This window comes from Emydura macquarii, unplaced genomic scaffold (genome assembly GCF_026122565.2).
Source record: "Emydura macquarii macquarii isolate MOO-44397 ecotype Brisbane River unplaced genomic scaffold, CSIRO-AGI_Emac_v2 contig_1300, whole genome shotgun sequence".
NCBI classification, from domain to species: domain Eukaryota; kingdom Metazoa; phylum Chordata; order Testudines; family Chelidae; genus Emydura; species Emydura macquarii.
In genome coordinates this window covers 893895-919474 of record NW_027131437.1, presented here as the reverse complement: position 1 = coordinate 919474, position 25580 = coordinate 893895, and the positions used below count along the sequence as shown (strand labels likewise).

The 25580-nt window shown below is 42.4% G+C and overlaps 1 protein-coding gene across 4 annotated transcripts in view; it reads right to left on the bottom strand.

Annotated features, from left to right (window-relative positions):
- The window catches only part of DTNB (dystrobrevin beta), a 326819-nt gene that overhangs the window by 60333 nt on the left and 240906 nt on the right, over nt 1-25580 (bottom strand). For 3 of the 4 annotated variants that reach the window (XM_067550478.1, XM_067550479.1, XM_067550481.1), the window contains 4 exons: nt 24574-24659; nt 22012-22125; nt 16050-16146; nt 11886-11906 (listed from right to left, as the gene is read on the bottom strand). In XM_067550478.1, coding sequence (XP_067406579.1) covers nt 11886-11906; nt 16050-16146; nt 22012-22125; nt 24574-24659 — 318 coding nt within the window. The remainder of the gene's footprint in view (nt 1-11885; nt 11907-16049; nt 16147-22011; nt 22126-24573; nt 24660-25580) is intronic. The other variant, XM_067550480.1, reaches the window with a different exon arrangement.

Genomic DNA, 25580 nt, shown 5'->3' with positions numbered 1-25580 from the left:
CCAACCCCCTGCTCAAAGCAGGACTAACTTCAGCTATATCATCCCAGCCAGGGCTTTGTCAAGCCTCAGCTTAAAAACCTCTAAAGATGGAGATTCCACCACCTCTCTAGGTAACCCATTCCAGTGCTTCACCACCCTCCTAGTGAAAAACTTTTTCCTAATGTCCAACCTAGACCTCCCGCCCTGCAACTTGAGACCGTTGCTCCTTGTTCTGTCATCTGCCACCACCGAGAACAGCCTAGCCCCATCCTCCCTGGAACCCCCTTTCAGGTAGTTAAAGGCCGCTATCAAATCCCCCCCCATTCTTCTCTTTTGCAGACTAAACAAGCCCAGTTCCCTCAGCCTCTCCTCATAAGTCCTGTGCTCCAGCCCCCTAATCATTTTTGTTGCTTCTATAGTGCCTAACTGAAGTAATGTCTGTATCTCTTGGAAAAACACAGACATGTGAGGAAAGTCCTTGAAAAAGGATGGGGAAGGTGTGTGGGGGTAGGAAATAGAAATTGGATGGAATATCCCAATTCCACCGTGCGTAAGGCCCATTAATTTGATGCTGCGCACTCCCAAAGCACTAAGGAAATAGGATAATCTGCCCCCAAAACAGTGGGAGAAAACGTTCAGATTGCTGGCAACTGTATGGCTGTCCTTGAGCTGGAATTCAAACTTTCCCATAGGTGACTAGGGATGAACTGCCAGCCTAGTACTCAAGGAAGGTGGTCTCCTATGCTCAGACTTGTATCTCATTTTAGAGGAACCCGAGGACCATGCAGGATGGAATGGCTGCCACACTGCTGCTGCTGTTGCTGAGGTTCATACTGTCATCTCCTATCAAAGCCCATGGAGCGCATAGTTGTTCGACAACCCGTAAATGAGTGTAAGATCTCCTCAGTTTTGTCAAAAAAAGAGAGACCAATCATCAAAAAGGAGGCCCTTAACTATCTGCTTAATGTCAGTAGCTTTGTCAGAATTTTGTATCCAAGATGGTCTCCTTATGGCAATTGCAGATGTTATAATCCGAGATGTGTCAGCCGCATCCACTGCAAACTGGAGAGAGGTCTTGCCAACCACAGACTTCACACAATTAAGGCTCTAAATTCCTTCCGTGAAAACTCAGGCGAAACGTGGACATAACACCCCAGTTCACAAAGTCGTTTTTCTAAAAGCACCTGCTGATTTGCTATGCGCCTCTGTGAGGAGGATATTGAAGGGTCACTGCTGCAGAAACCTCTCCAGCACTGGTGGGCTGGAATACACATTTGCAACTACTGGAAAAAGAACATACAGACCATATTTGGCTATGAACCCTTCTCACAACTATCACTTTTATGAAAAGTAGTGTCTGTGAGGTCCCTGGAGGTTTCCACAGGTAGCCTGAAATACTTCCTTCTCTTACACGGATATGACAGGTTGGAGGCAGTTTGCCTCTGTGTTGTACTACACTTTTTTCCACCAAAAAAAGTTTCTTAAGAAAAAAAGAAAGTCCATGAGAAGTAACAAAATCCATGTAAAGCAAAAAAAAATTCACTCAGGATACTGGCAGAATTAAATAATAAATGGGGAGAGGTAAATAACGGGGTCCCTCAAGGATCTGTACTAGGACTGGTACTGTTCAACATATTCATGATCTGGAAAAAGGGGTAAACAGTGAGGTGCAAAGTTTGCAGATGATGCAAAATTTTGAAGTTGGTAGATGATGCAAAATTATTCAAGATAGATAAGTCCAAAAGCTGGCTGTGAAGAGTTGCAAAGGGATCTCAGAAAACTGGGCAGCTGGGCAACAAAATGGCAGATGAAATTCAATGTTGATCAATGCAAATTGGATGCACATTGGAAAACATAATGTCAACTATACATACAAAATGATGGGGTCTAAATTAGTTGTTACCACTCAAGAAAGAGAGATCTTGGAGTCATTGTGGATTGTTCTTTGCAAACATCTGCTCAGTGCGCAGTGGCAGTCAAAAAAAGCTAACAGAATGTTGGGAACCATTACGAAAGGGGGTAGATAATAATGCCAATGTATCAATCCATGGTATGCCCACACCTTGAATATTGCATGCAGTTCTGGTTGCCCCATCTCAGAAAAGATATATTGGAACTGGAAAAAGTACAGAAAAGGGCAACAAAATGAATAAAGATGTGGAACAGTTTCCATATGAGGAGAGATTAAAAAGATTGGCGTTGTTCAGCTTGGAAAAGAGACAACTAAGGGGAGATATGATAGGAGTCTATAAAAGCATGACTAATGTGGAGAAAGTAAATAAGGAAGTGTTATTTACTCCTCCTCATAACACCAGAACCATGGGTCACCAAATGAAATGAATAAACAGCAGGTTTCACATGAACAAAAGGAAGTATTTCTTCACATAACACACAGTCAACCTGTGGAACTCTTGCCAGAGGATGTTGTGAAGGCCAAGACTATAACGGGATTCAATTAAGAACTAGCTAAGTTCACGGAGGATAGGTCCATCAATGGCTATTAGCCAGGATAAGCAGGGGTTGCTGTTTGCCAGACACTGGAAATGGCCGATGGGATGGATCACTTGATGATTATCTGTTCTATCATTCCCTCTGAAACACCTGGCATTGGCCACTGTCGGAAGACAGGATATTGGGCTACATGGACCATTGGTCTGACCCAGTATGGCCATTCTTATGTTCTCCTGAGTGGCAGAGTCCTTGTAATCCCGATAAGGCTGGGCCCAGGATCCAAGGAGGGGGTTAACCCTCAGTCTCATCATGAGTCACTCAGGACAGGGGTTAAGGTGCCCCGCTCTGGGATACTCTCTTTGCACTGGCCGCTTCCCTGACGCAGTGTTCACTACGTTGAGTTTAAACCACATACTATTTGTTAAACAGAAACTGTAAACAAATAAAGGAAAAATTAACAAAGTTAAAAGGATCATGGACAATGGGCATAGGGACACAGGGTCTCTGGAACGCGAGAAAAATTCACAGTCTATTTCATACACGTTCTAGGCCTCCTTCTCAAGATCTGGTTGCACTGATCCTGCGGCTACACCACCTGCTCTGGTGGCTGCACTACACATTCAGGCTTTAGGTAGTGGGATCCTTCTTCCCAGCATGAATCCTGCTGTCAGGTTTGCATCCCCACCTCCAAGTCCACCCTTCAAGGCCCTCTTGTCTGGCGATGTCTCCCTCTACAGGGTCCCACCTCAATCTCCCCAGCCGCTCACCACGCTTGGCTCCAATAGTACTTGTGGCACTGTGGCCTTCTGCTAGCCCAACTCTGGCCCCACAGCTCCCGCTACAATTCAGTCCTGGCTCCCCGTCAGCGTGGCTGGTCCCCGCTGCTCCAGCTCCTGCCCTGCGGCTCCACACTATAGCTTGGTCCTGGCTCCCTGTCAGCCTGGCTAGTCTCTGCTGCTCCAGCTCCCGGGCTGTGGGCAGCTTCTGTGACTCCAGCTCAGTTCCAGCCTGTTGCCCTGTTCCCAGCTCGGCCTTAATCTGCCCTGGCAATCCCAGCTCCCATGGAGAACAGGCCCTGGGCTCTTGACTCCCCCATTGGCCTGCCAGCCCGTCAATCTGGCTGATTTAGGAGTTCTGGCCTCTCCCCATTGACTCTGGAGACCTCTCAGTCTCAGAATCCTGACTCCCCTTTGGCTCTTCCCGTTTCTCCTGGTACTGGGAGAGACCAACCAAAAAATCCCACTAAGTTTCAGTGAGGGGTCAACAGTCCCCTTGCACTAAGAATAAATCAGTGCTAGGTATATGACTGCATCGTCCTAGTGCACTGTAATGTCTGTGCTAACGTTTGCACGCACAGAATGTTTGTAGTACTGTGCCGTTCCCATCTCAGTCTATGTTGGGAAAGCTAGCACTTGAGTGGCTAATGCAATAGAATATTTGCTCACTATCCATATGGTCTCATCATTTCTGAGCTGTCGAATACACCTTATTTTAGCAATAAAAACAAACCACTGTACTCCTCTCTCAGGTTTCCTTACCTTACCCTCTGTACCTTTCAAATCAGCCACAATTACAAAAAACAAAACAAAAAAACCCCACAGCTTCATCCACACAAGATCCTACTTTACCATCATAGACAGTTCAGTTTAGGGTTAGTCCAGTGGCCAGCAGGGAGCGAGGCAGCCTACCATTCTCAAGCCAATCATGAACAGGGTATAATGAGCTCCAGAAAGAACTACATCCAGCAGTCTGGAACAGCCTGGCCAAATATGGTGTCAGAGGCCCTGTCAACAGTAAGAAAACTTGCACTGGTGTGACTATATTGATGTAGCTACCCCCCAAGCAAACCCCTAATGTAGACGTGCTATGCTGGTGCAAAGTGGGGCTTACAGAGATACAGCTTGCTTGGCTATATTATCAGATTAAATTGCACTTGCACTTAGGGTTTGTATAGGGACAGTCCCGATATTTGGTGCTTTTTCTTATATAGGCGCCCTGTCGCCTCCCACCCCCATCCCAATTGTCACACTTGCTAAGTGCTCATCCTAACTTGCATAAACCCTGCTTTCATGTCTGGAGAGAATGTGTGCATGGGTGTGGGGAAACAGAGAAGAAAATGGGGTGAGGGAGGGAATCTTGGATAACACCATCCACCTCAGAGAGGTGCATTTACCGTACAGTTCGTAGCACAGCAATTTATGATCAGATGGATTATTGGGCTATTTTAGACCAAATCTAGGTCATTCTGCTACCTATCATGTTCTTTAGCAAGATGTTCCAGGACCGGCTGGAAAAGGAGAGCACATATGAGGAAATGAGGTGGAAAGAGGAAGAGCACCTTGCTAGGGAAAGAGCCAAAAGACAGCAATAAATTCTGCATAGCAGAGGATGAAACTAGCCCCAAAGAGCTGCCATCTGCCCCCAACCCTTTTCCCAGTGAATGGATTTCATGAGAGGTCAAGTAATCCCAAGATGCCATTTCCTTATCACTATTAATAATGGCCATGTGCCATATAAACCAATGCTAGATCCAGCTATCATTCATGTGGCTTTAATTAGTCCCCCAGGCTTGGATAATGACTGGAAGAAAAGTGTAATGGACATATATACAAATGCATTTAGTATCGATTTTTTTGCAATTACTGTAAGAATACAATCTAACTCTGAATACTGTGCTTTTCATCAGCAGATCTCAAAGCACTGCACCGTCTTGAATGCATTTATTTTACAACACCCTTGTGAGACAGAGAAGGATTATTATCCCCATTATACAGACAGAAAACTGAGGCACAGAGAGACTTGTGACTTGCCTAAGATCACACAGGCAGGCAGTGACAGAACAAGGACTTGAACCTGAGTCTCCTAAGTCAGCATCCAAACCACTGGGCCATGCTCTGGGTGGTATGACAGCTTCATTTTACTGGATGTTTAAAAATGTGCTATGTGACTATGATGCTGGTGTAAGGCGCACAATTGCTAGTACTGAAGAATGACGTAATCTAATTAATCACAGAATAGGTTCAGCTGCAGTGCAAGCTTCTTCCACATTGTCCCGCTAACGCGTGTCTATACTTGGAGTGAGAAGCAACACTGTTTCCCGGAACAATCTCTGGATAAGAAGCCAGGGACTTTGGCATCTTATTTCCAGTTTTGACATTAACTTGTTGTTTGGTCTTGAACGTGTAACAACCTCATACTCTCAGTCTTCCCAATCTCTGAAATGGGCACAACAATATTTATTGACTTAACTCACAGCGGTGTTGTGAGGATTAATGTTTATAAAGTGCAGGTGACTAGGAAGGAGTACAAAAATATTGCCCAAGCATGCAGTGGTGAAATCAGGAAGGCCAAAGCACAAGGGACATGAAGGGAACAAGAAAGGTTTCTACAGGTATGTTAGCAACAAGAAGGTGGTCAAAAAAAGTCTGGGCCCCTTACAGAATGGGGGATGCAACCTAGTGACAGATAATGTGGAAAAAGCTGAAGTACTCAGGGCTTTTTTTTGCCTCTGTCTTCACAGACAAAGTCAGCTCCTGGACTACTGCATTGGGCAGCAGTGTGGAAAGAAGGTGAGCAGCCCTTAGTGGTAAAAGAACAAGTTCAGGACTATTTAGAAAGGCTGGACATGCACAAGACCATGGGCCCGGGTGCAATGCATCCAAAGGTGTTCAGGGAGTTGGCTGATGTGATTGCAGAGCCATTGGCCATGATCTTTGAAAACTCGTGGTGATTGGGGGAGGTCCCCAGTGACTGGAAAAAGGCAAATCTAGTGCCCATCTTCAAAAAAGGGAAGGAGAAGCATCTGGGGAACTACAGACCGGTCAGCCTCACCTCGGTCCCCAGAAAAATCATGGAGCAGGTCCTCAAGGAATCTATTTTGAAGCACTTGGAGGAGAGGAAGGTGATCAGGAACAGTCAGCATGGATTCACCAAAGGCAAGTCATGCCTGACTAACCTGATTACCTTGTGTGATGAGACAACTAGTTCTATGGATGTGGGGAAAGTGGTGGACATGATATACCTTGACTTTAGCAAAGCTTTACGGTCTCCCACAGTATTTGTGCCAGTAAGTTAAAGAAGCATGGATTGGATGAATGGACTATAAGGTGGATAGAAAGCTGGTTAGATCATCAGGCTCAATGTATAGCGATCAAAAGCTTGATGACCTGGGAGTTACAGTGGACAAGAAGCTGGATATGAGTCAGCAGTGTGCCTTTATTACCAAGAAGGCTAACAGCATATTGGGCTGCATTAGTGGGAGCATTGCCAGCAGATTGAGGGAAGTGATTATTCCTCTCTATTTGGCACTAGTGAGGCCACATTTGGTCCAGTTTTGGGCCCTCCACTACAGAAAGGATGTGGACAAATTGGAGCGTGTCCAGTGGAGGGCAACAAAAATGATTAGGGGGCTGGAGCACAGGACTTATGAGGAGAGGCTGAGGGAACTAGGCTTGTTCAGTCTGCAGAAGAGAAGACTGAGGGGGGATTTGATAGCGGCCTTTAACTACCTGAAAGGGGGTTCCAGGGAGGATGGAGCTAGGCTGTTCTCAGTGGTGGCAGATGACAGAACAAGGAGCAACGGTCTCAAGTTGCAGTGGGGAAGGTCTGGAATGGATATTAGGAAAAGCTTTTTCCCTAGGAGGCTGGTGAAGCACTGGAATGGGTTCCTGACTTGACAAAACCCTGGCTGGGATGGTTTAGCTAGGGTTGGTCCTGCTTCGAGCAGGGGATTGGACTAGATTACTTCCTGAGGTCCCTTCCAACCCTAATCTTCTATGATTGTCTGGAAGTGTTTTAAAGATTGTAAATGCTATAAAGCATTAAGTATTACCATTAACTACCCATAGCCTATATAATGCATCAGCGTGTAGTCACCACCCCAGGCTAGGGAACAACAAAAGCAGCTCACGCTCTCAGGGGATGAGCATGCAATGACTCACGCTCCCAGAGGATGAGCATGCCTTGCCTACATCACTCCTGGCTGCTAGGTCAGACCTGGCGCTTGACATTTATAACCATCTACTCTCTTGTTGAGGAGAGCGTCTCTATGGGGTGCATGTTCAGCCTTTATAGCTAATTCAGTTTGTGGCCTCTGCTGAGACAGTCAGCAAAGAGGACTGTCATAGGCACTGCCATTAGATGGAATCACTAGGAACCAGGCTTAGAGCAAATGTCTTCTTGTTACAGTCAACCTGGACTGGGCTGGTATTGGTGACCCAGAAAGCTCCATATCCTGTTCTCCACAGCCAGACAGTGCATATTGCAGGAATACAACTGATCTGAATCCTTAAATAACGGTGTTACACATTTGGATATAGGTAACAAAAACTGGTATTAATGGCATAAGTGATGTAATTTGCCCCAGAATGGCATTAGTAGATTTCATTTACAGCCAGGCTAGCGGAAGGAGGTGTGCAAAAGAAAATCCACCCACGGTTTCAGGTGGGTGTACACCTGTATTGTCACTTACAAAAGTCACATTTTGTGATGCCATTTTTGCAAAAAGCAATTGGTTAAATAATTGTTTAGACTGTGTGTAGAATCAATCCCTTTCAAGTGACATCTGCCCCATGGAGGGTTCCATTAACCAATATCCGTTACCTCACCCTGGAGCAAGTCTTGTTTTATGCATGTGCCTATGACTAGGAAGCACGTTGCTGGGGTGAGGTATGGAAACAGTATAAGCTTAAAAAGTCCTCTTCCACAACAGCAGCACACAGAGTACATGAACAGTCTCTGGAGTACAACAGCACGCACTGCGTCAGGGCTGCTCTGTCTGTTATGCCGCTTATACAGAATCTTTTCAAACCAGCAGCCCCACCCGTCCTGCCCATGCTCTCACAGGTATTCAATACGTTTCAACATATTACACATCCTGTCAGAACAGAGAGCCATGATACTTTTAGTGGAAGGGTGGGGACAGGAGACGGTGGTTTTTATTTTTTTAACTTTTTTTTTTTTTTTTTTTTTTTTAAATGACCTCTTTGTTAATGACCATTTGTTTTGGAAGTAAAAACAGGGGAAATTTGTGAGTCTACCTGCAGAGGGTTACAACAATCCTTTGTGATCTTTTTCACTGTATACACACATTTTGTGGGATGAACAAGAGGGCAATAGCACCGTAACTTTTAGAAACATACAATATCCTTTTCCAAAGGCTCCTGCTGCGGTTATATGTTTTGAAATTATTAGCATCAAATTGGAAAAATAAATAACATTTTGAGGGTAAAACAAGACTCAGAACTCATCATTTCTCTGATTATATGTGACCCTTTTAGTATGAACAGCCCAGGACTCTCCCTAAAACTGTCCAGCACAAAACTATAGCACCACCATCCTTTTGCATAGAATGAATTCTAGAGTGGAGGTTCTTGAACAGCTTCAGTTCTAACTCTGGTTTCACATACAGTATTTATGTTTTTAAATCTGTTTGAAAATCTGAGCAATCCCTCTAGCTGTTTTTGAGTTCCAAAGATTAAAATAATGCTAGCCACACTTCTATTGTTCAGAGCTTTGTTAAAAATGACAGCAGCTTGAAAGCTGAAACCTGGCATTGGGCACAGATTTCAGAGAGGACAAGGTTTGAAAAATCTGAGTTTGAATAAAGTCATGCCTGTTTCAAACTGCATTTTGAGTATATGCAGCACAAAATGTCATTAGGTCCAAAGGCACTAAGGAAAGACAGTGACCACTGCCCCCTTAAAGGGACATTGTACCTCTGCATCTGAGGAAGTGAGCTGAGTCTCACGAAAGCTTATGCCTACAAAAATTAAATTTGTTAGTCTTTAAAGTGCCACAGAACTCTCGTTGTTTTTGCTGTATACAGACTAACACTGGAACTGTTTTAAAGGGACACAGTCAACTTAAAATCACACTTCTGCCTGGCAGCTTTTTACCTAGTGTTAGGACAACCACTACCTAAGATTACTACAACTCGGAGTAATAGAGAAAAATCCCTCTCTCTCCCTTTTTCATTTATTTTGTGCATTTGACAGCACTTTGAATATAGACAGTCAGTCCCCCTGTTTGTGAGGGTCTTACACATGCTCCCAGAAAGGTGAGACAGACAGCGTGACTGTAAAACCACCCAAACTGGCAGAGCAGCTCAGGGTAAATGAAGTGCCTGAAACTCATTTACACTCATTTGCTGAAACTGACTAGATTTCCAGTTGACTGTGTCCCTTTAAGATGGGTTCTCCCAGCCCACCAGTCCTTCTATTCTCCAGTATTGCATTTATTTGAATACTTATGTTTACTGGAATAAATGGTTGATGGTAAATTTACTGAAGTAGCAGGGAAGCCAGTGTATTACCCAGTGAGTTCTACAATCAGGACCAAAGCTGCCGTTCGCCTCTGCCCTTCAGTGTGAAGAAGTACACCACCCTTTTCCAGAAAACTACCGGTCTCAGTACAGAACACGATGTGGGGTTCTCTTTAAGTGGCCTTGATCAAAGCAGAGCACTGCACGCTGGAACTTGTCATTTTTTTCAGGCTGCACCTCTGTATTACAGATGAGGGCAGCTGCAACCTGCTCTAGTTCATGCAAATGAGGCACAGCACTCAGATTTATTTAATACAAATTACTAACGTGGCCTTTGGTTGATCTAAGTTTGGTTAGCGCTGTTTCAAATCCTTGTGGCCTCAGAAACCATACATTCCAAAGCAGTGGAACTATGTAGTGTCCCTCCACCAATTTCCTCCCTTTGTCTCTGATAAACACCATGTCCCGGGGTATGTGTACAGTAGACAGGAGGAAAGAAAAATTGGGGAATCTCTCCATTTGTTTCTTATTTAAACCAAAATCAGTTTCCATAACTGTAGTAGTGAGAGAGCCTGGAGCACTGGACCTAGTGCAAGATCTGAGGCCTGAATAAGATGCTGTAAACCAAAGTCAGGCCATGTATTAAAGCAGATGCTTACAAATTCACTGTCCAGGACATGAACTTGGCAAAGTTGTTGCTAGTGTACTAGGCACGAAATACTGACTTAAATATATTCCAGCTAGTACAAATATATATACCACACTGGGCAGTGCTATCAAGGTCTGCTAAACCAGCTATCTACACAATGTTGGGGACAGCACACAAAAAAACCATACACACACACACACAAGTCAACTAACAATAATGACTAGGAAGGAGGCAGTGGCACTGGGAAAACAAAGTTATATTATGCTGCTCTTCCACGGAAATGTTTATTCTTGAAAATTATCCTGAGTAAGATCACAGTATCTGGCAATGTTCACTTGTGCAATTGGATGGGGGAGAGGATTACAGACCTGATCTAGGTGTCCTGGGGTTCTTCTTCTCCCAGGACATTTTTTGTACATACCTGTTGTTCGGGGTCATCTAGTCCATTCCTAAAGTAACAATTTGTTGTGTAGAGGTATTTTTGTGAGCCTCAGGGATAAATCTTTGAATGGGATGATTTAGCCATATGTAGAGAGGAGTGAACTCCAGCGCCAGGAGGGAAATCACCACAATCTTCCCTTTGATGACGGAATTTTAATATGGGGCTCCCAGGAATCACCAAATCATTATTAATGTAGTAGCATGAATAAGAGGCTTCATTGACAGAAGTTGTATACACACGTACCTCTTACAAAAAATAAGTTATCTGAATATTTTCAAGCTATGTAAGGTATAGATGGTCAATAAACAACCAAAGTGAACAAAGGGTTAATCTTCATAACTCGATGTGCACAGAGAATAACAGCTGGGGTGTGCTGAAAGTCTGTTCTGCTGAAGAAAAATAACTGACTATAAGGCTGTTTCCTAAAAAAAGAAAAAGGGCTCCCTCTGGAGTGGATCATCAAGTTAACACCGGATTTACATTTTAGTAGAAGAGTAATGTTAATAGAAATTAATAATAAAGCAAATGCAATTCTTGTCTCTCAGTTTGCACATTTCATTTGCAATGAGCGCAAAACAGACTAGTCTAGTGAGACTATGTCAAGGCTACATGACATGAAGCCATGCTTAGAGTATCAAAAGTAGTTTTCATGCATGGACTTGTACACGGCAAACAGGCAAATTCCAGGTTACTCAAAGACGACAAGAAAGTTGTTATTAGACATGTCAAAATACTTCAGAGAAACTGTCAGAATATGGAGTAAAGCAAGCTGAGAATCTGCTTTCTCAATCTGGTTGACCATGCACTTTTCTAAAAAAACAAATATATTGACTGGTCATGTACTCATGGCAACAAACTTAAATTGAAAGTGGAGGAAAATAAGCTCACAGTACTTTAATAAGAACATGCTCCATTGGGAAATAAAGAGTTCTGGTCTGGAATTTTAAAAATGAGAAAGACCCCACAGCAGTGACTTTATACTAGCCACAAAGAAAAAGCAACGTGTGGTTTAATTACATACAGTCCCATCAGGACAACAACTGTGTTTTCATGCAGAACCCTTTCCCCCGAGTTAGATCAACTACACACTGAAATCAACTTACTGCCTGCTTTTGCTCTTCTTCCTACAAAGGTTGGCAACAGAAAAAGGTGAAAAGAGAAACAAAGATATATTAATCATCATGTTAAAAGGAAACACACAAGTATACAACAGAAGAAATGAAAGAACAGGCACACAGTAAATTGTAGAAACATCTGTAGCTGCAACACGAAACAAAGACATAATAGCTATGGGGAGAAAGCAGAGATGCAGTTTGTTCCATGTCTCCAAAGGAGATCTATGTCTATACTGCATATCTGTGTTATGGAGGTTGAATACATCGAGCAGATCTCAGAGTGATCCCTTTCCTCCCAAAAAAACCTTAGTATCCTCAGCATCATCCTTGGACTCAGGTGATCCACCAGTTCTCTCTGTTCAATATCTGCACTCCTTGAGACCCTCAACCTTTCAGCCTAGAAGGACTAAACTAAACACCTCTTTAAATATATAAATGCTAGTCATGAAATTGTGTGAAGGGTGCAAATACTCAGTGATGCACAGTGCTTGGCTCCCTCTGTGTGATAGAACATGACATCTCTGTGGCACTTTCAGTCTTTGTCAGACTGAAAGTATAACAAGGGTGCTCCTATCGCTGGCACATAGTGACCTTCATTGATCAGATAAAAAAAAGCAAGTTGGTGCAGTGTCAGACAACTAGAACAGTGGAATGGAAGGAGAGGAGAACTGGGAAAGTAAACACAAGCTCTAAAGGTAAGGACTAAGAAAAAATTGTGCAGGGAAAAAACTGATTCCTGCACTGCAAAAGAGTAACTCTGATGTATGTGGGTCACTGCTGAAAGTGTGATGCTTGAGAAAGGAAAGAATGAAGGAAGTTATCTTCATCTGAATGAAAGAAATGTGTATTAAGTTACCTGCCAGGCTAGTACAGTTACACTTTTATTTCAACTACTGAGCATCAGCAAAATAATCCAGAGTTCTTTTACAAATCCCAGACATTTTCAGAGAGAATTTGCCTTGCGCTCTGTAAACCAGTGGGAACACTGATTAAATAATAAAATAAAGAGCTATTCTGTAGCTTTAGCAGTCACCACTGCCATTTTTGGGGTTCAAATATTCCAAGTCCATATGGGACCATTGTGATCATCTACTCTGACCTCCCGTATAACACTGCCGTCACATAACCTCTCCAAAATAATTCCTTTGGAACGATAGCAGATCTTTTAGAAAAACATCCACTTAGACTTAAAAATTGCTAGTGATGGAGAATCCACCAAGACTCTTGGTAAATTCTTCCAATGGTTAATTACTCTTACTATGAACATTTATTCCTTATTTCCAGTCTACACTTGTCTAGCTTCAACTTCTAGCCACTGGATCTTGTTAATGACTGTCTGGAAGACTGAAGAGCCTATTATCAAATATTTGTTCCCTAGGTCGGTACTTATAGACTGTGACCAAATCATGTCTTAACCTTCTCTTTGTTAAGCTAAATTAAGCTTGTTGAGTCTATCACTAGAGGATGGTGATTGGGACAGTGCCTCACTCACGCCTATAGGTGCTACCACAATGCAAATAGTAAAATTTGCAACTTAATTTTGTAGCCTCTATTTTTGTGTGCGCAACTTGAGACCCTTAGTGCCTGATTTTTAGAGGTGTTGAAGGCATGCCACTATCTTTGACTTGAATTAGAGATTTAGGTGCCCTGAACCTCTGAAATGGGCATCCAAACCTGAAACACACAAAACCAATGAACATTTCTGGCCTTACGTTTTTTATTTCTAAGATATAAACAATGAAATTCGACAATAGCAATCGCGACTTGACAGTTATCTTTAATGCACAGTGGCAGGCTGTTTTCAATGGCGGGTCTTGGGCTCTGGACCTTGCTCCTCTCCTGGTCTGTGAGAGTTTAGGTAAAGCCAATCTCCTTTCGTGTGCTTCAGCTTCAGTGGTTGATTATGGGGATGCTCTATAGACTAACAGTGAATGGGATTTTTCCAGTGCAGACTTTGGTCATGAAATCCTATGTTATGACTAAGGCTGCGAGTCTGTCACGGAGGTTGCAGAAGTCACGGAATCCATGATTTTCTGCGACCTCCATGACTTCCGCATCTGCAGTGACCAGTGCAGCTGACATCAGGGCCACCCTAGCAGCTCGTCCTGGGGACCGCTCAAGCAGCGGTCCCAGAGGCGGCCCTGGGGACCGCGAGGACAGAAGCGCTTCCAGGGTAGGCCTAAGCAGTGGCACTACGGACAGCCCTGGAGGCCAATGGAGAGTGGTCCCGGGGGCCTCAGAGCAGCAGGCAGCCAGGGGCAATTGGCCCCCGCCATTGGAGTAGGGGGCCCCCGGAGCAGCGGTGCCCGAGGAGCAGCTAAGATTTAGTCAGGGGTGTTTATAGTAAACGTCATGGACAGGTCATGGGCCCTGAATTTTTGTTTATTGCCCGCCACCTGTCCATGACTTTTACTAAAGATACCCATGATTTAGCATTAGTTATGACGTAATTTTGGCACCCAGAGAGTCTGATGAATTCACCTAATGTTTACACTCTGTTTGAACATGTACATTATTATTTATTGGCACTTATACATTTAAAAAAAGATAAAGAAAGAATTTTCAGGTCATCATCCCATAAAAAGAATTTGATTCTTTGCCTTCTAAGTGGCCAAGTCATTAATATTTGAAATCCACTTTTGAAATCCACTTGCTGCACATATGTAATGACCTTTAAGAACATAAGAACGGCCATAGTGGGTCAGACCAAAGGTCCATCTAGCTCAGTATCCTGTCTTCCAACAGTGGCCAATGACAGATGCTTCAGAAGGAATAAACAGAAGAGGGCAATTATCGAGTGACCCATCCCTGTCATCCAGTTCCTGTTTCTGGCAGTCTGACATTTAGGGATACTCAGAGCATGGGGTTGCATCCCAGACTATCTTGGCTAATAGTCATTGATGGACTCATTCTTCATTACCTTTTCTAATTCTGAACTCAGTTGTACTTTTGGCCTTCACAACATCCCCGGTCAACAAGTTTCCACAGGTTGACTGTGCTTTGTGCAATGAAGTACTTCCCTATGTTAGTTTTAAACCTGCTGTTAATTAATCCCTGCCCATCCTGGCCAATAGCCATTGATGGACCTATCCTCCATGAACTTATCTAGTTCTTTTTTGAGCCCCGTGATAGTCTTGGCCTTCACAACATCCTCTGGCAATGAGTTCCACAGATTGACTGTGTGTTGTGTGAAGAAATACTTCCTTTTGTTTGTTTCAAACCTGCTGCCTATTAATTTCATTTGGTGACTCCTAGTTTTAGTGTTATGAGAAGGAGTAAATAATACTTTCCTATTCACTTTCTTCATACCATTCATGATTTTATAGACCTCTATTATATCCCCCTATAGTCATCTCTTTTCTAAACTGAGCAGTCCCAGTCTTTTTATTTTCTCCTTATATGGGAGCTGTTCCATACCCTTAATAATTCTTGTTGACCCTTCTCATAATAGGCTTAATGTGCATATCTGTATTAACAGGGTAACAATCTGAGACTGTGATTTCATACTTAGAGCCTTTAATCTTCAAGCCCTTTATAAACATTCACTAACTTATCCTCCTCTAGAATAGGGTGAACTTAATGCCCAGGCTGATGTCAACTGGGGTAGTGGCACATAAGAATGCTGCACCCTCAGATAGCTCAGACTGCAAACAATGAAGGACATCACCCTGAATCACACATGAAAGCAAAGAGGATGTCGTGCAGGCAATGGAGAATTAGTGTAACACTTCCTTGGTGGCTCAGACTGCCATGCAGGTGGGAAGCTACGTTCTGCAATGCAGTAGCTGTAGCTTCCAAACTGCTCTCAGGTGTAGCCTGGAGCATTCCATCATTATACAGGGACAGCACAGACCATAGGGTGAGTGATTAGTCAATTAACAAATCTATCTTCCCTCTCCCATACCTCCTGAAACTGTGGGTGTTCAACAACTTTAACACAAGCAGCAGCATGTGGACATACTCACATCAGCCCACATACACAGAGCCAAAATGGAAGTGGCTTTTTACAAGTTCATTCTATTGTTTACAAGATTACCAGTACATGACCACTGAGGGCAAGAATGACACCAGCAACGTAGGAGTCTAGTGAGAGCAAAGCCTGGACATATGGAAGGGAGGAATGCATTGCATTTCTGAGACAAATGTGTTTACCTTGAGCAGTTTCATTAGCCCTTCAAGCTGCACCATCAGTTCCCTTCTGCTCTCTTGAAGTGCAGACATTCTCTGTTCTAGTTCATCCTTTCTCTGCCTGTTCAAGTTACATGGAAGAAAGTGTCAAAAGAAACTCTGGATGCATCAGGGGCACTTAGGGAAATTCACAGAGCTGACTGATTGGCATATATACCATGTTATTATATTTCACTTTATTTAGTACTCCCCCTTAAAGTTAACAAAATCAGAACAAAACATAACACACAAACCACGACTCCTATTGTAACTTGTAACAATCATATTTTTCACTATGAAATACAGACACCCAATGTCAGAATTATAATAGTGGGAAGTACTTTTTTTTTTTTTTTTTAACCTATGCAATTTGAAAAGAAAGCCAGCACCCTCTTAATGATGCTGTCAAACCCAGGCATCCAGCAGATCTTTAAGACAAATCAGACTGAATTACCAAAAAAAAAAAAAAAAAAAAATTAAAAAAGGGTGCAGACTCCTGGAAGGGAGAGGCAATGAAATGCCATTATCTTGAATTGACAATTTACAGAGCTGCTTCTATCCAATAATCTGACATACAACTTGTGAAACATTTGCTGCAACAGAACCTATGTACAGTCTAACACAAAACAAGATAATTTGCAGGTACAGAAGGGAATTTCTCCTGTCAGGATATTGAAAATCATTACATTCTAAAGCTTCCTAGACTGAACGTCTTATGATTAAAAGATTTGAGAGAAAAGTGGCTTTGTGTTTATTTGGATTTTTTTTCTTAGTAACTAACTAATTTTAGAAGCTAAAAATGTGATAGCAAGGACCTGGGAAAAAAACATGCCATCATCTCAAAACCATATGGATCCATGAGCACTGTTTGTATTTCCTATGGTAAATGGAAGGGTGGAGTATAGTATGTCTTTACTCAAACTAAAAAAGTATCAAGATTATGTAACAGAATAGACTTCTTTGTCTGCTGCTTAGAGGTGCCTGGATCACAATATCAACACGGAGAGAAGATTTCTGACACCAGAGGGCTCTTTAATCTAAAAGACAAAGGCATAATGAGATCCAATGGCTGGAAGCTGCAGCTAGACACATTAAGGATAAAATTAAGATGTACATTTTTAACACCGACATTAATAATTAGCCATTACATTTCATTAATAACTTACCAAGGATTCTGATGAATTTTCCATGACTTGAAATATTTAAAGCAAGACTAAATGTTTTTCTAAAATATATACTGTAGCTCAACCAGAAGTTATGGGCTTGATACAAAAATTACTGAGTAAAATTCTCTAGCCTGTTTTATGCAGGAAGTCCGACTATCTAAACATGACGGCCCCTTCTGTCCTTAAAATCTCTGAATTCTTCATGCAAGTCTCTGATCTTCCAGATTTTAAGGCCAGAAGGGACCATTAGATCATCTAATCTGACCTTCTTTATACCATAGGTGAGAGAATTTCACCCAGTTAGCCCTGTATGAAGCATAATAACTTGTGTTTGAGTGTTAAAAATCTGTGCCTCATTTCTAATTTGAATTTATCTAGCTTCAGCTTCCAGCCATTAGTTCTCGTTATGTCTTTCCCAAGAACCCGTCAGCACCTGGTATTTTGTCCCTAGGAAGGTACTTACACAACATAGTTACCTCTCAATCATTTTGATAAGGAGCTCAGCCTTTTTAGCTTAAGTCTCTCACTGTAAGGCATTTTTCCCAGCCCCCAAATAATTTTTGTGACTCTTTGCGGTACTTGCTTCCATTTTCAACATCTTTTTTAAAAAGTGGACACCAGAACTGTATGCAGTATTGGTCTCATCAATGCCATACACAGAAGAAAAATCATCTACCTCCTCCTCCTCACTACATCCCAGTTTATACATCCAAGGATTACATTAACCCTTTTGCCACAGTGTCACCCTAGTGTCATGTTCAGTTGCCTGTCCGCTATGACTTTATTCCTTTTCAAAGTCACGGCTTTTCAGGACAGTCTTGAATTCTGTATATATGGCCAGTATTCCTTGTTCCTAGAGGTATGGCCTTGTATTTGGCTGGATTAAAATACATTTTGTTCAAATGGGCCCTGGTTAAAGTGATGCAGATCACTCTGCATGATTGCTTTGTCCTCATTATTATTTACCACTTTGCCGATCATTGTGTCATCTGCAAATTTTATCAGAAGAGATTTTACATTACATTTAAACTTCTTAGTTGTAGCTTCTGATCACCCTGTAAAATGCTAAGTAATTTGCAGGGGAAAGTGTTAACTGGGGGAATGGGGATGTCTAGCAACCCCAGCTTTCTTCAATCTGGATCCTGCCAGTCTGCTCCAGCCTTCTCCCCATGCAGTTCAAAGGACTTCTAGTTCTAGCATCTTCTGAGAAAGCACAATCAGCACTCCTGGGATTGACATCAATGCAGTCCAGTCCCCGTCTCTCCACTCTCCTGATCTTCAATGGAAAGTTGAGGGAGAGAAGCAGAATTTAACACCTTGCTGCACTAGCCCCTCCCTTTCTGCTTCTGTTCTTGTGATGTTACCAGCGGGTGAGGCAAAGGAAATATTGGTCAACAAGACGCTGAGAAGTACTGGTGGGGCTGAGCTGCTTCCATGCAAAAAGCTTATGAAAAGGTTGAGAGCCTTTAATGCTGTAATAGCGGGTTAGACAATGACTTATAGAACCAGATGGTATCACCCAAGGGTTCTGAAGGAACTCAAATGTTAAATTGCACAACTATCATCTGTGATACATAACCTATCATTTAAATCAGCTTCTGTATCAGATGACTGGAGGATAGCTAATGTGACTCCAAATTTTAAAAAAAGGCTCCAGACGCGATTCCGGCAATTAAAGGCCGGTAAGCCTAACTTCAGTATCAGGAAAATTGGTTGAAACTATAGTAAAGAACAGAATTATCAGACACATAGATGAATATGATCTGTTGGGGAAGAGTCAACGTGGTTTTTGCTAAGGGAAATCATGCCTCACCAATCTACTAGAATTCTTTAAAGGTGTCAACAAGCATGTGGACAAGGGTGATGCAGTGGATATAGTGTACTGAGATTTTCAAAGCCTTTGACAAGGTCCCTCACCAAAGGCTCTTAAGCAAAGTAAGTGGTCATTGGATAAGAGGGAATGTCCTCTCCTTGATCAGTAACTGGTTAAAAGATAGGAAACAAAGGGTAGGAATAAATGGTCAGTTTTCAGAATGGAGAGAGGTAAATAGTGGTGTCTGTACTGGGACCAGTACTGTTCAACATATTCATATAAGATCTGGAAAAAGGGAGTAAACAGTGAGATGGCAAAGTTGCAGATAATACAAAATTATTCAAGACAGTTCAATCCAAAGCAGACTGCAAAGAGTTACAAAAGGATCTCACAAAACTGGGTGACTGGGCAACAAAATGGAAAATGAAATTCAAATGTTAATAAATGCAAAGTAATGCACACTGGAAAACATCATCCCAACTATACATACAAAATGATGGAGTCTAAATTAGCTGTTACCACTCAAGAAAGACAACTTGGAGTCACTGTGGATAGTTTTCTAAAAACATCCACTCAGTGTGCAGTAGTAGTCAAAAAAGCTAACAGAATGTTGGGAATCATTAGGAAAGGGACAGATAATAAGACACAGTATTGTATTGCCTCTTTATAAATCCATAGTATGCTCACATTTTGAATACTGTGCATAGATCCGGTCACCCCATCTCAAAAAAGATATATCAGAATTGGAAAAGGTACAGGAAAGGGCAACAAAAATGATTAGGGGTTTGGAAAAGCTTTTATATAAGGAGAGATTAATAAGACTGGGACTTTTCAGCTTGGAAAAGAGACGACTAAAAGGGTATATGACAGATGTCTGTAAAATCATGACTGTTGTGGAGAAAGTTAATAAAAAGTGTTATTTACTCCTTCTCATAACACAAAAACTAGGGGTCACCCAATGAAATGAATAGGCAGCAGGTTTAAAATGAACACATGGAAGTATTTCTTCACAGAACGCACAGTCAACCTGTGGAACTTCTTGCCAGAGGATATTGTGAAGGCTAAGACTATAATGGGGTTAAAAAAAAACCTAGGTAAGTTCATAGAGGATAGGTCCATCTGTGGCTATTAGCCAGAATAGGCTGTTTGGCAGAAGCTGAGAGTGGATGACAGGATGGATCACTTGATGATTACCTGTTCTGTTCCTTACTTTAGAAGCACCTGGCATTGGCCACAGTCAGAAGACAGGATACTGGGTTAGGTAGACCATTGGCCTGACCCAGTGTGGCTGTTCTTATGGTCTTATCAGTAAGGCTGTAAGAAAATCGTGGACTGCAATTTTGTTGTGGAAACAGCTACTTTTAACACACACTACAACTTTTTATAGTTGCTGCAAATTTGAGTGGCGTTGCGACCCTGTGTGCCAGGTTGCAACATCACTCACTCAGGGGGTTGCAATGCCATTCACTCAAATCTGGCCCGGCCACCTCTTCAGTGGCATTGAGTTCTGGTGCACACAAATTTGGCCCCACACCAAAACTGTAATTTGACAAACTGTGGCTGCAATCCTGAACCAAAATCCCGACTTTCTTACAGTCTTACCTATAGGAATTGCCCTATATTGAGGATGGAGCAGATCTACCTCACTCCAGCTGCACTGTGCCTCAGGGCAGTGGTTCTCAACCAGAGGTATGCGTATCACAGAATCAGAGAAGATTAGAATTGGAAAGGACCTCAGGAGGTATCTAGTCCAACCCCCTTCTCAAAGCAGCACTAACCTCAGCTAAATCATGCAGCCAGAGCTTTGTCAAGCCAGGCCTTCAAAACCTCTAAAGATGGAGATTCCACCACTTCCCTAGGTAACCCATTCCAGTGCTTCACCACCCGCCTAGGGAAAAACGTTTTCCTAATATCCAACCTAGACCTGCCTCACTGCAACTTGAGACCGTTGCTCCTTGTTCTGTCATCTACTGCCATTGAGAACAGCCTAGCTATTGCCCTGCTTGCCACCCCCTAACGCCAGCGCGGAGAGTAAGAATAGACTCAATGGGGAGAAAAACTTAATTGCGGCTCTCGCTCCACTGCCTCCCAGAATGCCAAGGCTCACAAGTGAAAAACAGACTCAGTTTTCACACAGATTGTAAGTACAATATTTATATTCCAATCGATTTATTTTATAATCATATGGTAAAAATGAGAAAGTAAACAATTGTTCAGTAACAGTCTGGAAAGGCTGAGAACAACTGCCTTAGGGAGAACTCCTCAACAAGCACAGGTTGCACAGTAACATACAGTCTGGCCCGTCTTGCAATCCTAACAGAATGCAGTTCTGAAAGGGTTGTAGCTGTCAAGAGCTTACATTTCAGGATGTGCATTAGGTTTCATATGGTGCTTTCTAAAGGTTGAACTGAGAATTTACTAGCAAAGGAAGATGAAATAAAAAGCAGCCAGAAAATTCACTTGTGATTACACAGACTATGACATACTTCATTCTGTAAATATTGAAAATTCTTCCCTTGACACTTCAAAATGCAAACATAATCAAAGGGTTTTGAAGACTGCTCCTCAGCTCTGCAGGTGTGGCTGAATGTTTGCAGATAAGCACTTTCAAAACCCCACTGACTAATCAAATCACTGACACTGTAAATAATAGTAATAATAAGCAAATGGTCCTAATTCTACTGGCCTTTCTTATTTATCCAAGCAGCAAGAATACACTTTAAGTGATGTTTCTATTTGCTTTTAAAATCCAAAATCTTTATGAAAGAGTCACATAGTTTTATATAGCTGCCAGCATTCAACAATCACCAACAGAAAAATGTAAAATGGCTTCTTAGAGTTCTTAAAGATTTACCAGTAATACTCTTTTGTCAATATCAGAGGATCATCTGTCCTGGAGAACAGATTGCACATGGCTGAAGGGCTAAGATGTCAAATTAATAGAAGTTTAGATTTTTTTTTTTTTTACCGTAGAAGCCTGAGTTCTGCCAGCAAAGTTGGGTTCTGCTGGGCTTTCTCTGGGGTTGGCTGGGAGGCTTGTTCATGCTCCAGTCTGAGGCGCTGAATTTCTTGCAGTATCTCTCTAGTTAAAGAAGGAGACAAGGAGATGGGAGAAGAAACAAGGCAACAGTTCACACTGCGTTTTAGAATTCTAGAACAAAGCTTCAAACGTGTTTTTTACCCAGCTCTGTAGCATCAGCACAGCAGTAAGTGCAGTTAATTCCCTTTCATGTGTGAATGATGCAGGTTCAAATCCAGAACTGTTATGTATGTTATGTACTGTTACGTATGTTATGTAGTGCAGTCCATAACATTGCTACAGTACTAATTAGTAGATCTAGTATCAAAAAGATGATGAGTGTGAAATTAACGATTGTCACTACTGCTCCATATGACAGCAATGTCTCTTCAAAATCTTTCCTACAGTAGAGACAAATACAACACCTCTGTGTTAAAGGGGGAAGAGCTGTATTTTTAGTCAAAGCGTGATGATCCATTTACTCCTACTGCAGGAAATGTTTCAAAGAGGCCAAGCCAGTATAAGTAGCAATGGTGACACTGGTTAATTTCATACTCATCTTCACAAGGTCTTCTGGCAGGTCAGCAGGAATGTGAAAAGCAACACCTCCTAGCCACAGAAGCTCACACTAATGGAGATAAACTTGTCATGAGATCTCACACAGGGAATGTAATCAACTAGCATCCCCAACTGCACTGTGTATACACTAAACTACTGTCGAATCCTGTACAGCTGGGGGTTAGAAAACATCATGGAAACTGCTAAGGAGTCATTTATTAAAATGTAAATTCAATCTCTTTCTTTTAATTGAGAAGGAAGATTTACTCTCTAATCTTCATTTTGAAAAAATTGTTGAGCTGCCTTCTCTACCAGACTTCAGAGCAGCACAGCGCATACAATTTAGTTGATCTGCTGTGTTTGGTTTTGTGATGAGGTATACCAGGCCCCCTGCAGGAGGCCTTACATTTCTATTGCACCCCACCTCAGAAAGGAGCAGTGAAGGTAGGTCTTCCAGCCCTGCCTAGAAAGGCTTCAGGGAAGCAGCCAGAGTACAGCAGGCTCAGATAAAAGGAGTCACAGGGGCTGAGCAGGTCAGTTCCTGGCTGGGATCAGAGGGGTAGGGAGAGGGTGCTCCTTGCTGGAGTTTGAGGGAGAACCAAAAGACGGGTTCTGGTGGCACTGGTATTTGGTGAGGAAGGAGAGGAGTGGAGAACTTCAGCCCTGAGGTAAGGGTGAAGAGGAAGGGGCTATGTGGGAATTGGCCCAGGGAATAGCAGCAGCAGCTATTAAAGAAAGCAGCTCATGGCTGCTATTTGTAGGATCCCTGGGTTGGGACCTGGAGTAGTGGGTGGGCTCAGGTCCAAAGCCTCGAGAAGGAGATGAGTTTTGTGTAGAAGCCCAAGCACAGGGCTGGAATTTAAAGAGCTCTCGGATGGAGATGAAGACCCTGCAGAGGGTCAACCATTTGTTGAACTCTGCTACCTGGGGAAGGGAACTGAATTTGAAGGAATAACCTGGGTGGAGAACAGGGGTGAGAAGAAGTGATAAGTCAAAGAGTCTCCAGGGAGTAAATACCAATCAGGACACAGTGATAGGTGCTGTTGGGCCTTTTACCCTGGAAAAGGTTTGTTGGTGCATATTGACTGTGTGTAATTTGGCCAGAGGGTTGGGCCACTCAAAGCCACCTGACGAGGATAACAGCCCACAGGGAGCGCTGGGAGCAGAGAGAGAGAGTGCAGATTTGCACCCAACTGACAGGAGGTGTTCATGAGAGGTGAGTTTCCCCCATCACAGGTCTGTTCTTTAAGATTGATTCCAAAACACTACAAGCTGTCCAATGAGAAGAACAATCCTCCCTTTTCTCAAATCACATTTCCTTCACAAAGCCTTTCAAAATGACCCTTTCCCCACACCTGCTGGCACCTAATTTATTATACCGCTGCTATCTGATTGGTTTAGTCTACAACATGTGGGTTCTAAATGATAAGATCCCTGGGACTGGGACTGGGACTGCATCTGCGTGTACCACACTGGGCACACTGCTGGTGCCCAACGAACATGAGAGTGACGTGATTTCTTGGAGACTCAAGGATTCTCAAAAACACAGGAAAGGGGGGGGGGGGGGAGATGTTCAAGCTTGGAAGCCTTTGAGGTATATGTCTAGCTCCCCCTGTAGTCATTAGGAACCGAAACCCCCATTTTAGGGCAATGAACAGTACAAAGCATTTGGCATCAAATTCTGACCTAAGAGGGACCAAATTTACCAAACTTGGGGTCCTAAAAGCAGGCCCCCATGTCCATACTTAGACGTAAACAAAAAAGCTGATTGTCAGAGGTAATTAACAACAGAAGTGAACTGCACTAATGCAACTGGTGCACCATAATACAAGGGATCTATGAAACTCAGTTTAAAAAACAAAATGCTAGAAATAATTCAATAAGCCTGTAAGTAAATGTTCTGTCCCCAAACACTCCCCACCAAATAGCTCTATATAGGATTTGTCGTCTTACCTGTTTTTGTTTTCCAGTTCTGCTATCAGCTGTCTTTGTTGTTTATTGGCATCAAAGTTGAAACCCAGGTCTGTTGGTGGGCGTGGCTGGCGGATAAGAATATGTAATATTTAATTGCAGTATTTATTTTGTGCTATATAGAAAATGTGCTGCTTGCAATCTGGTTTCCTGAATGACAGTACAATACATGGAGTATTGTTTGTTGTGGTGTTTATTATGAAGAAAGAACAATTAATAAAATAATCGTTCTAATATTTAGAGCCCAGCAAATCAGAGAATATCCGCTTTATATCTGTAGACCATTTTTGCAGGTTGCGGATCGGCTGCAGATACAAACTTTGTATCCGCACAGTGCTTTATTGATATTGACTCTTGGGGCACATGCTCAGATTAGGACTGCACAGTTATTTCCATTAACACTTGCACATGTTGGAGAGAAGAGGCTATGACTTAGTTTGTTATCTCTTTGGGAAGGGGCTCGAGAAAAATTATAACGTGTTTCTGTAGCACACATAATATTTTGTAATAAAAGAGGTCTCTGTCTTTTCTATGTGATGCAGAGAGGCAAATACAGAAGCTAGCAATATGCTTATGAAGAGGCAGAAGGAAAAGGGTGTAAAAATAGTTGGGAATTATACCCTTTGTTATAAAGAAAATCTGTTACCATGATACTGATCTTTTCATATGGCAAGTCCTGAAGAAAAGATACAGTACAAGATCATCTTAATACAACTGTGCCCAGAATGTAAGAAGCTAATTACGCAATATTTTTCCTCATTAGACTATACCAGAACGACATAGTTCCATTCCTATTTATACATAATTTGTTGAAGCTTTCCAACATGTTTCCTGGAAATTCTTTGACAGATTCTCAGGTATAACCTAATATGAGTCTCTCAGACAAGTGTGTTATTTCTTTTAGGTTCCAAATCCTTAAAAGATATGCATGTGCTTAACTTTATACACGAGTTGTCTCATTGAAATTAATGGGACTGCTCACAAAGCAT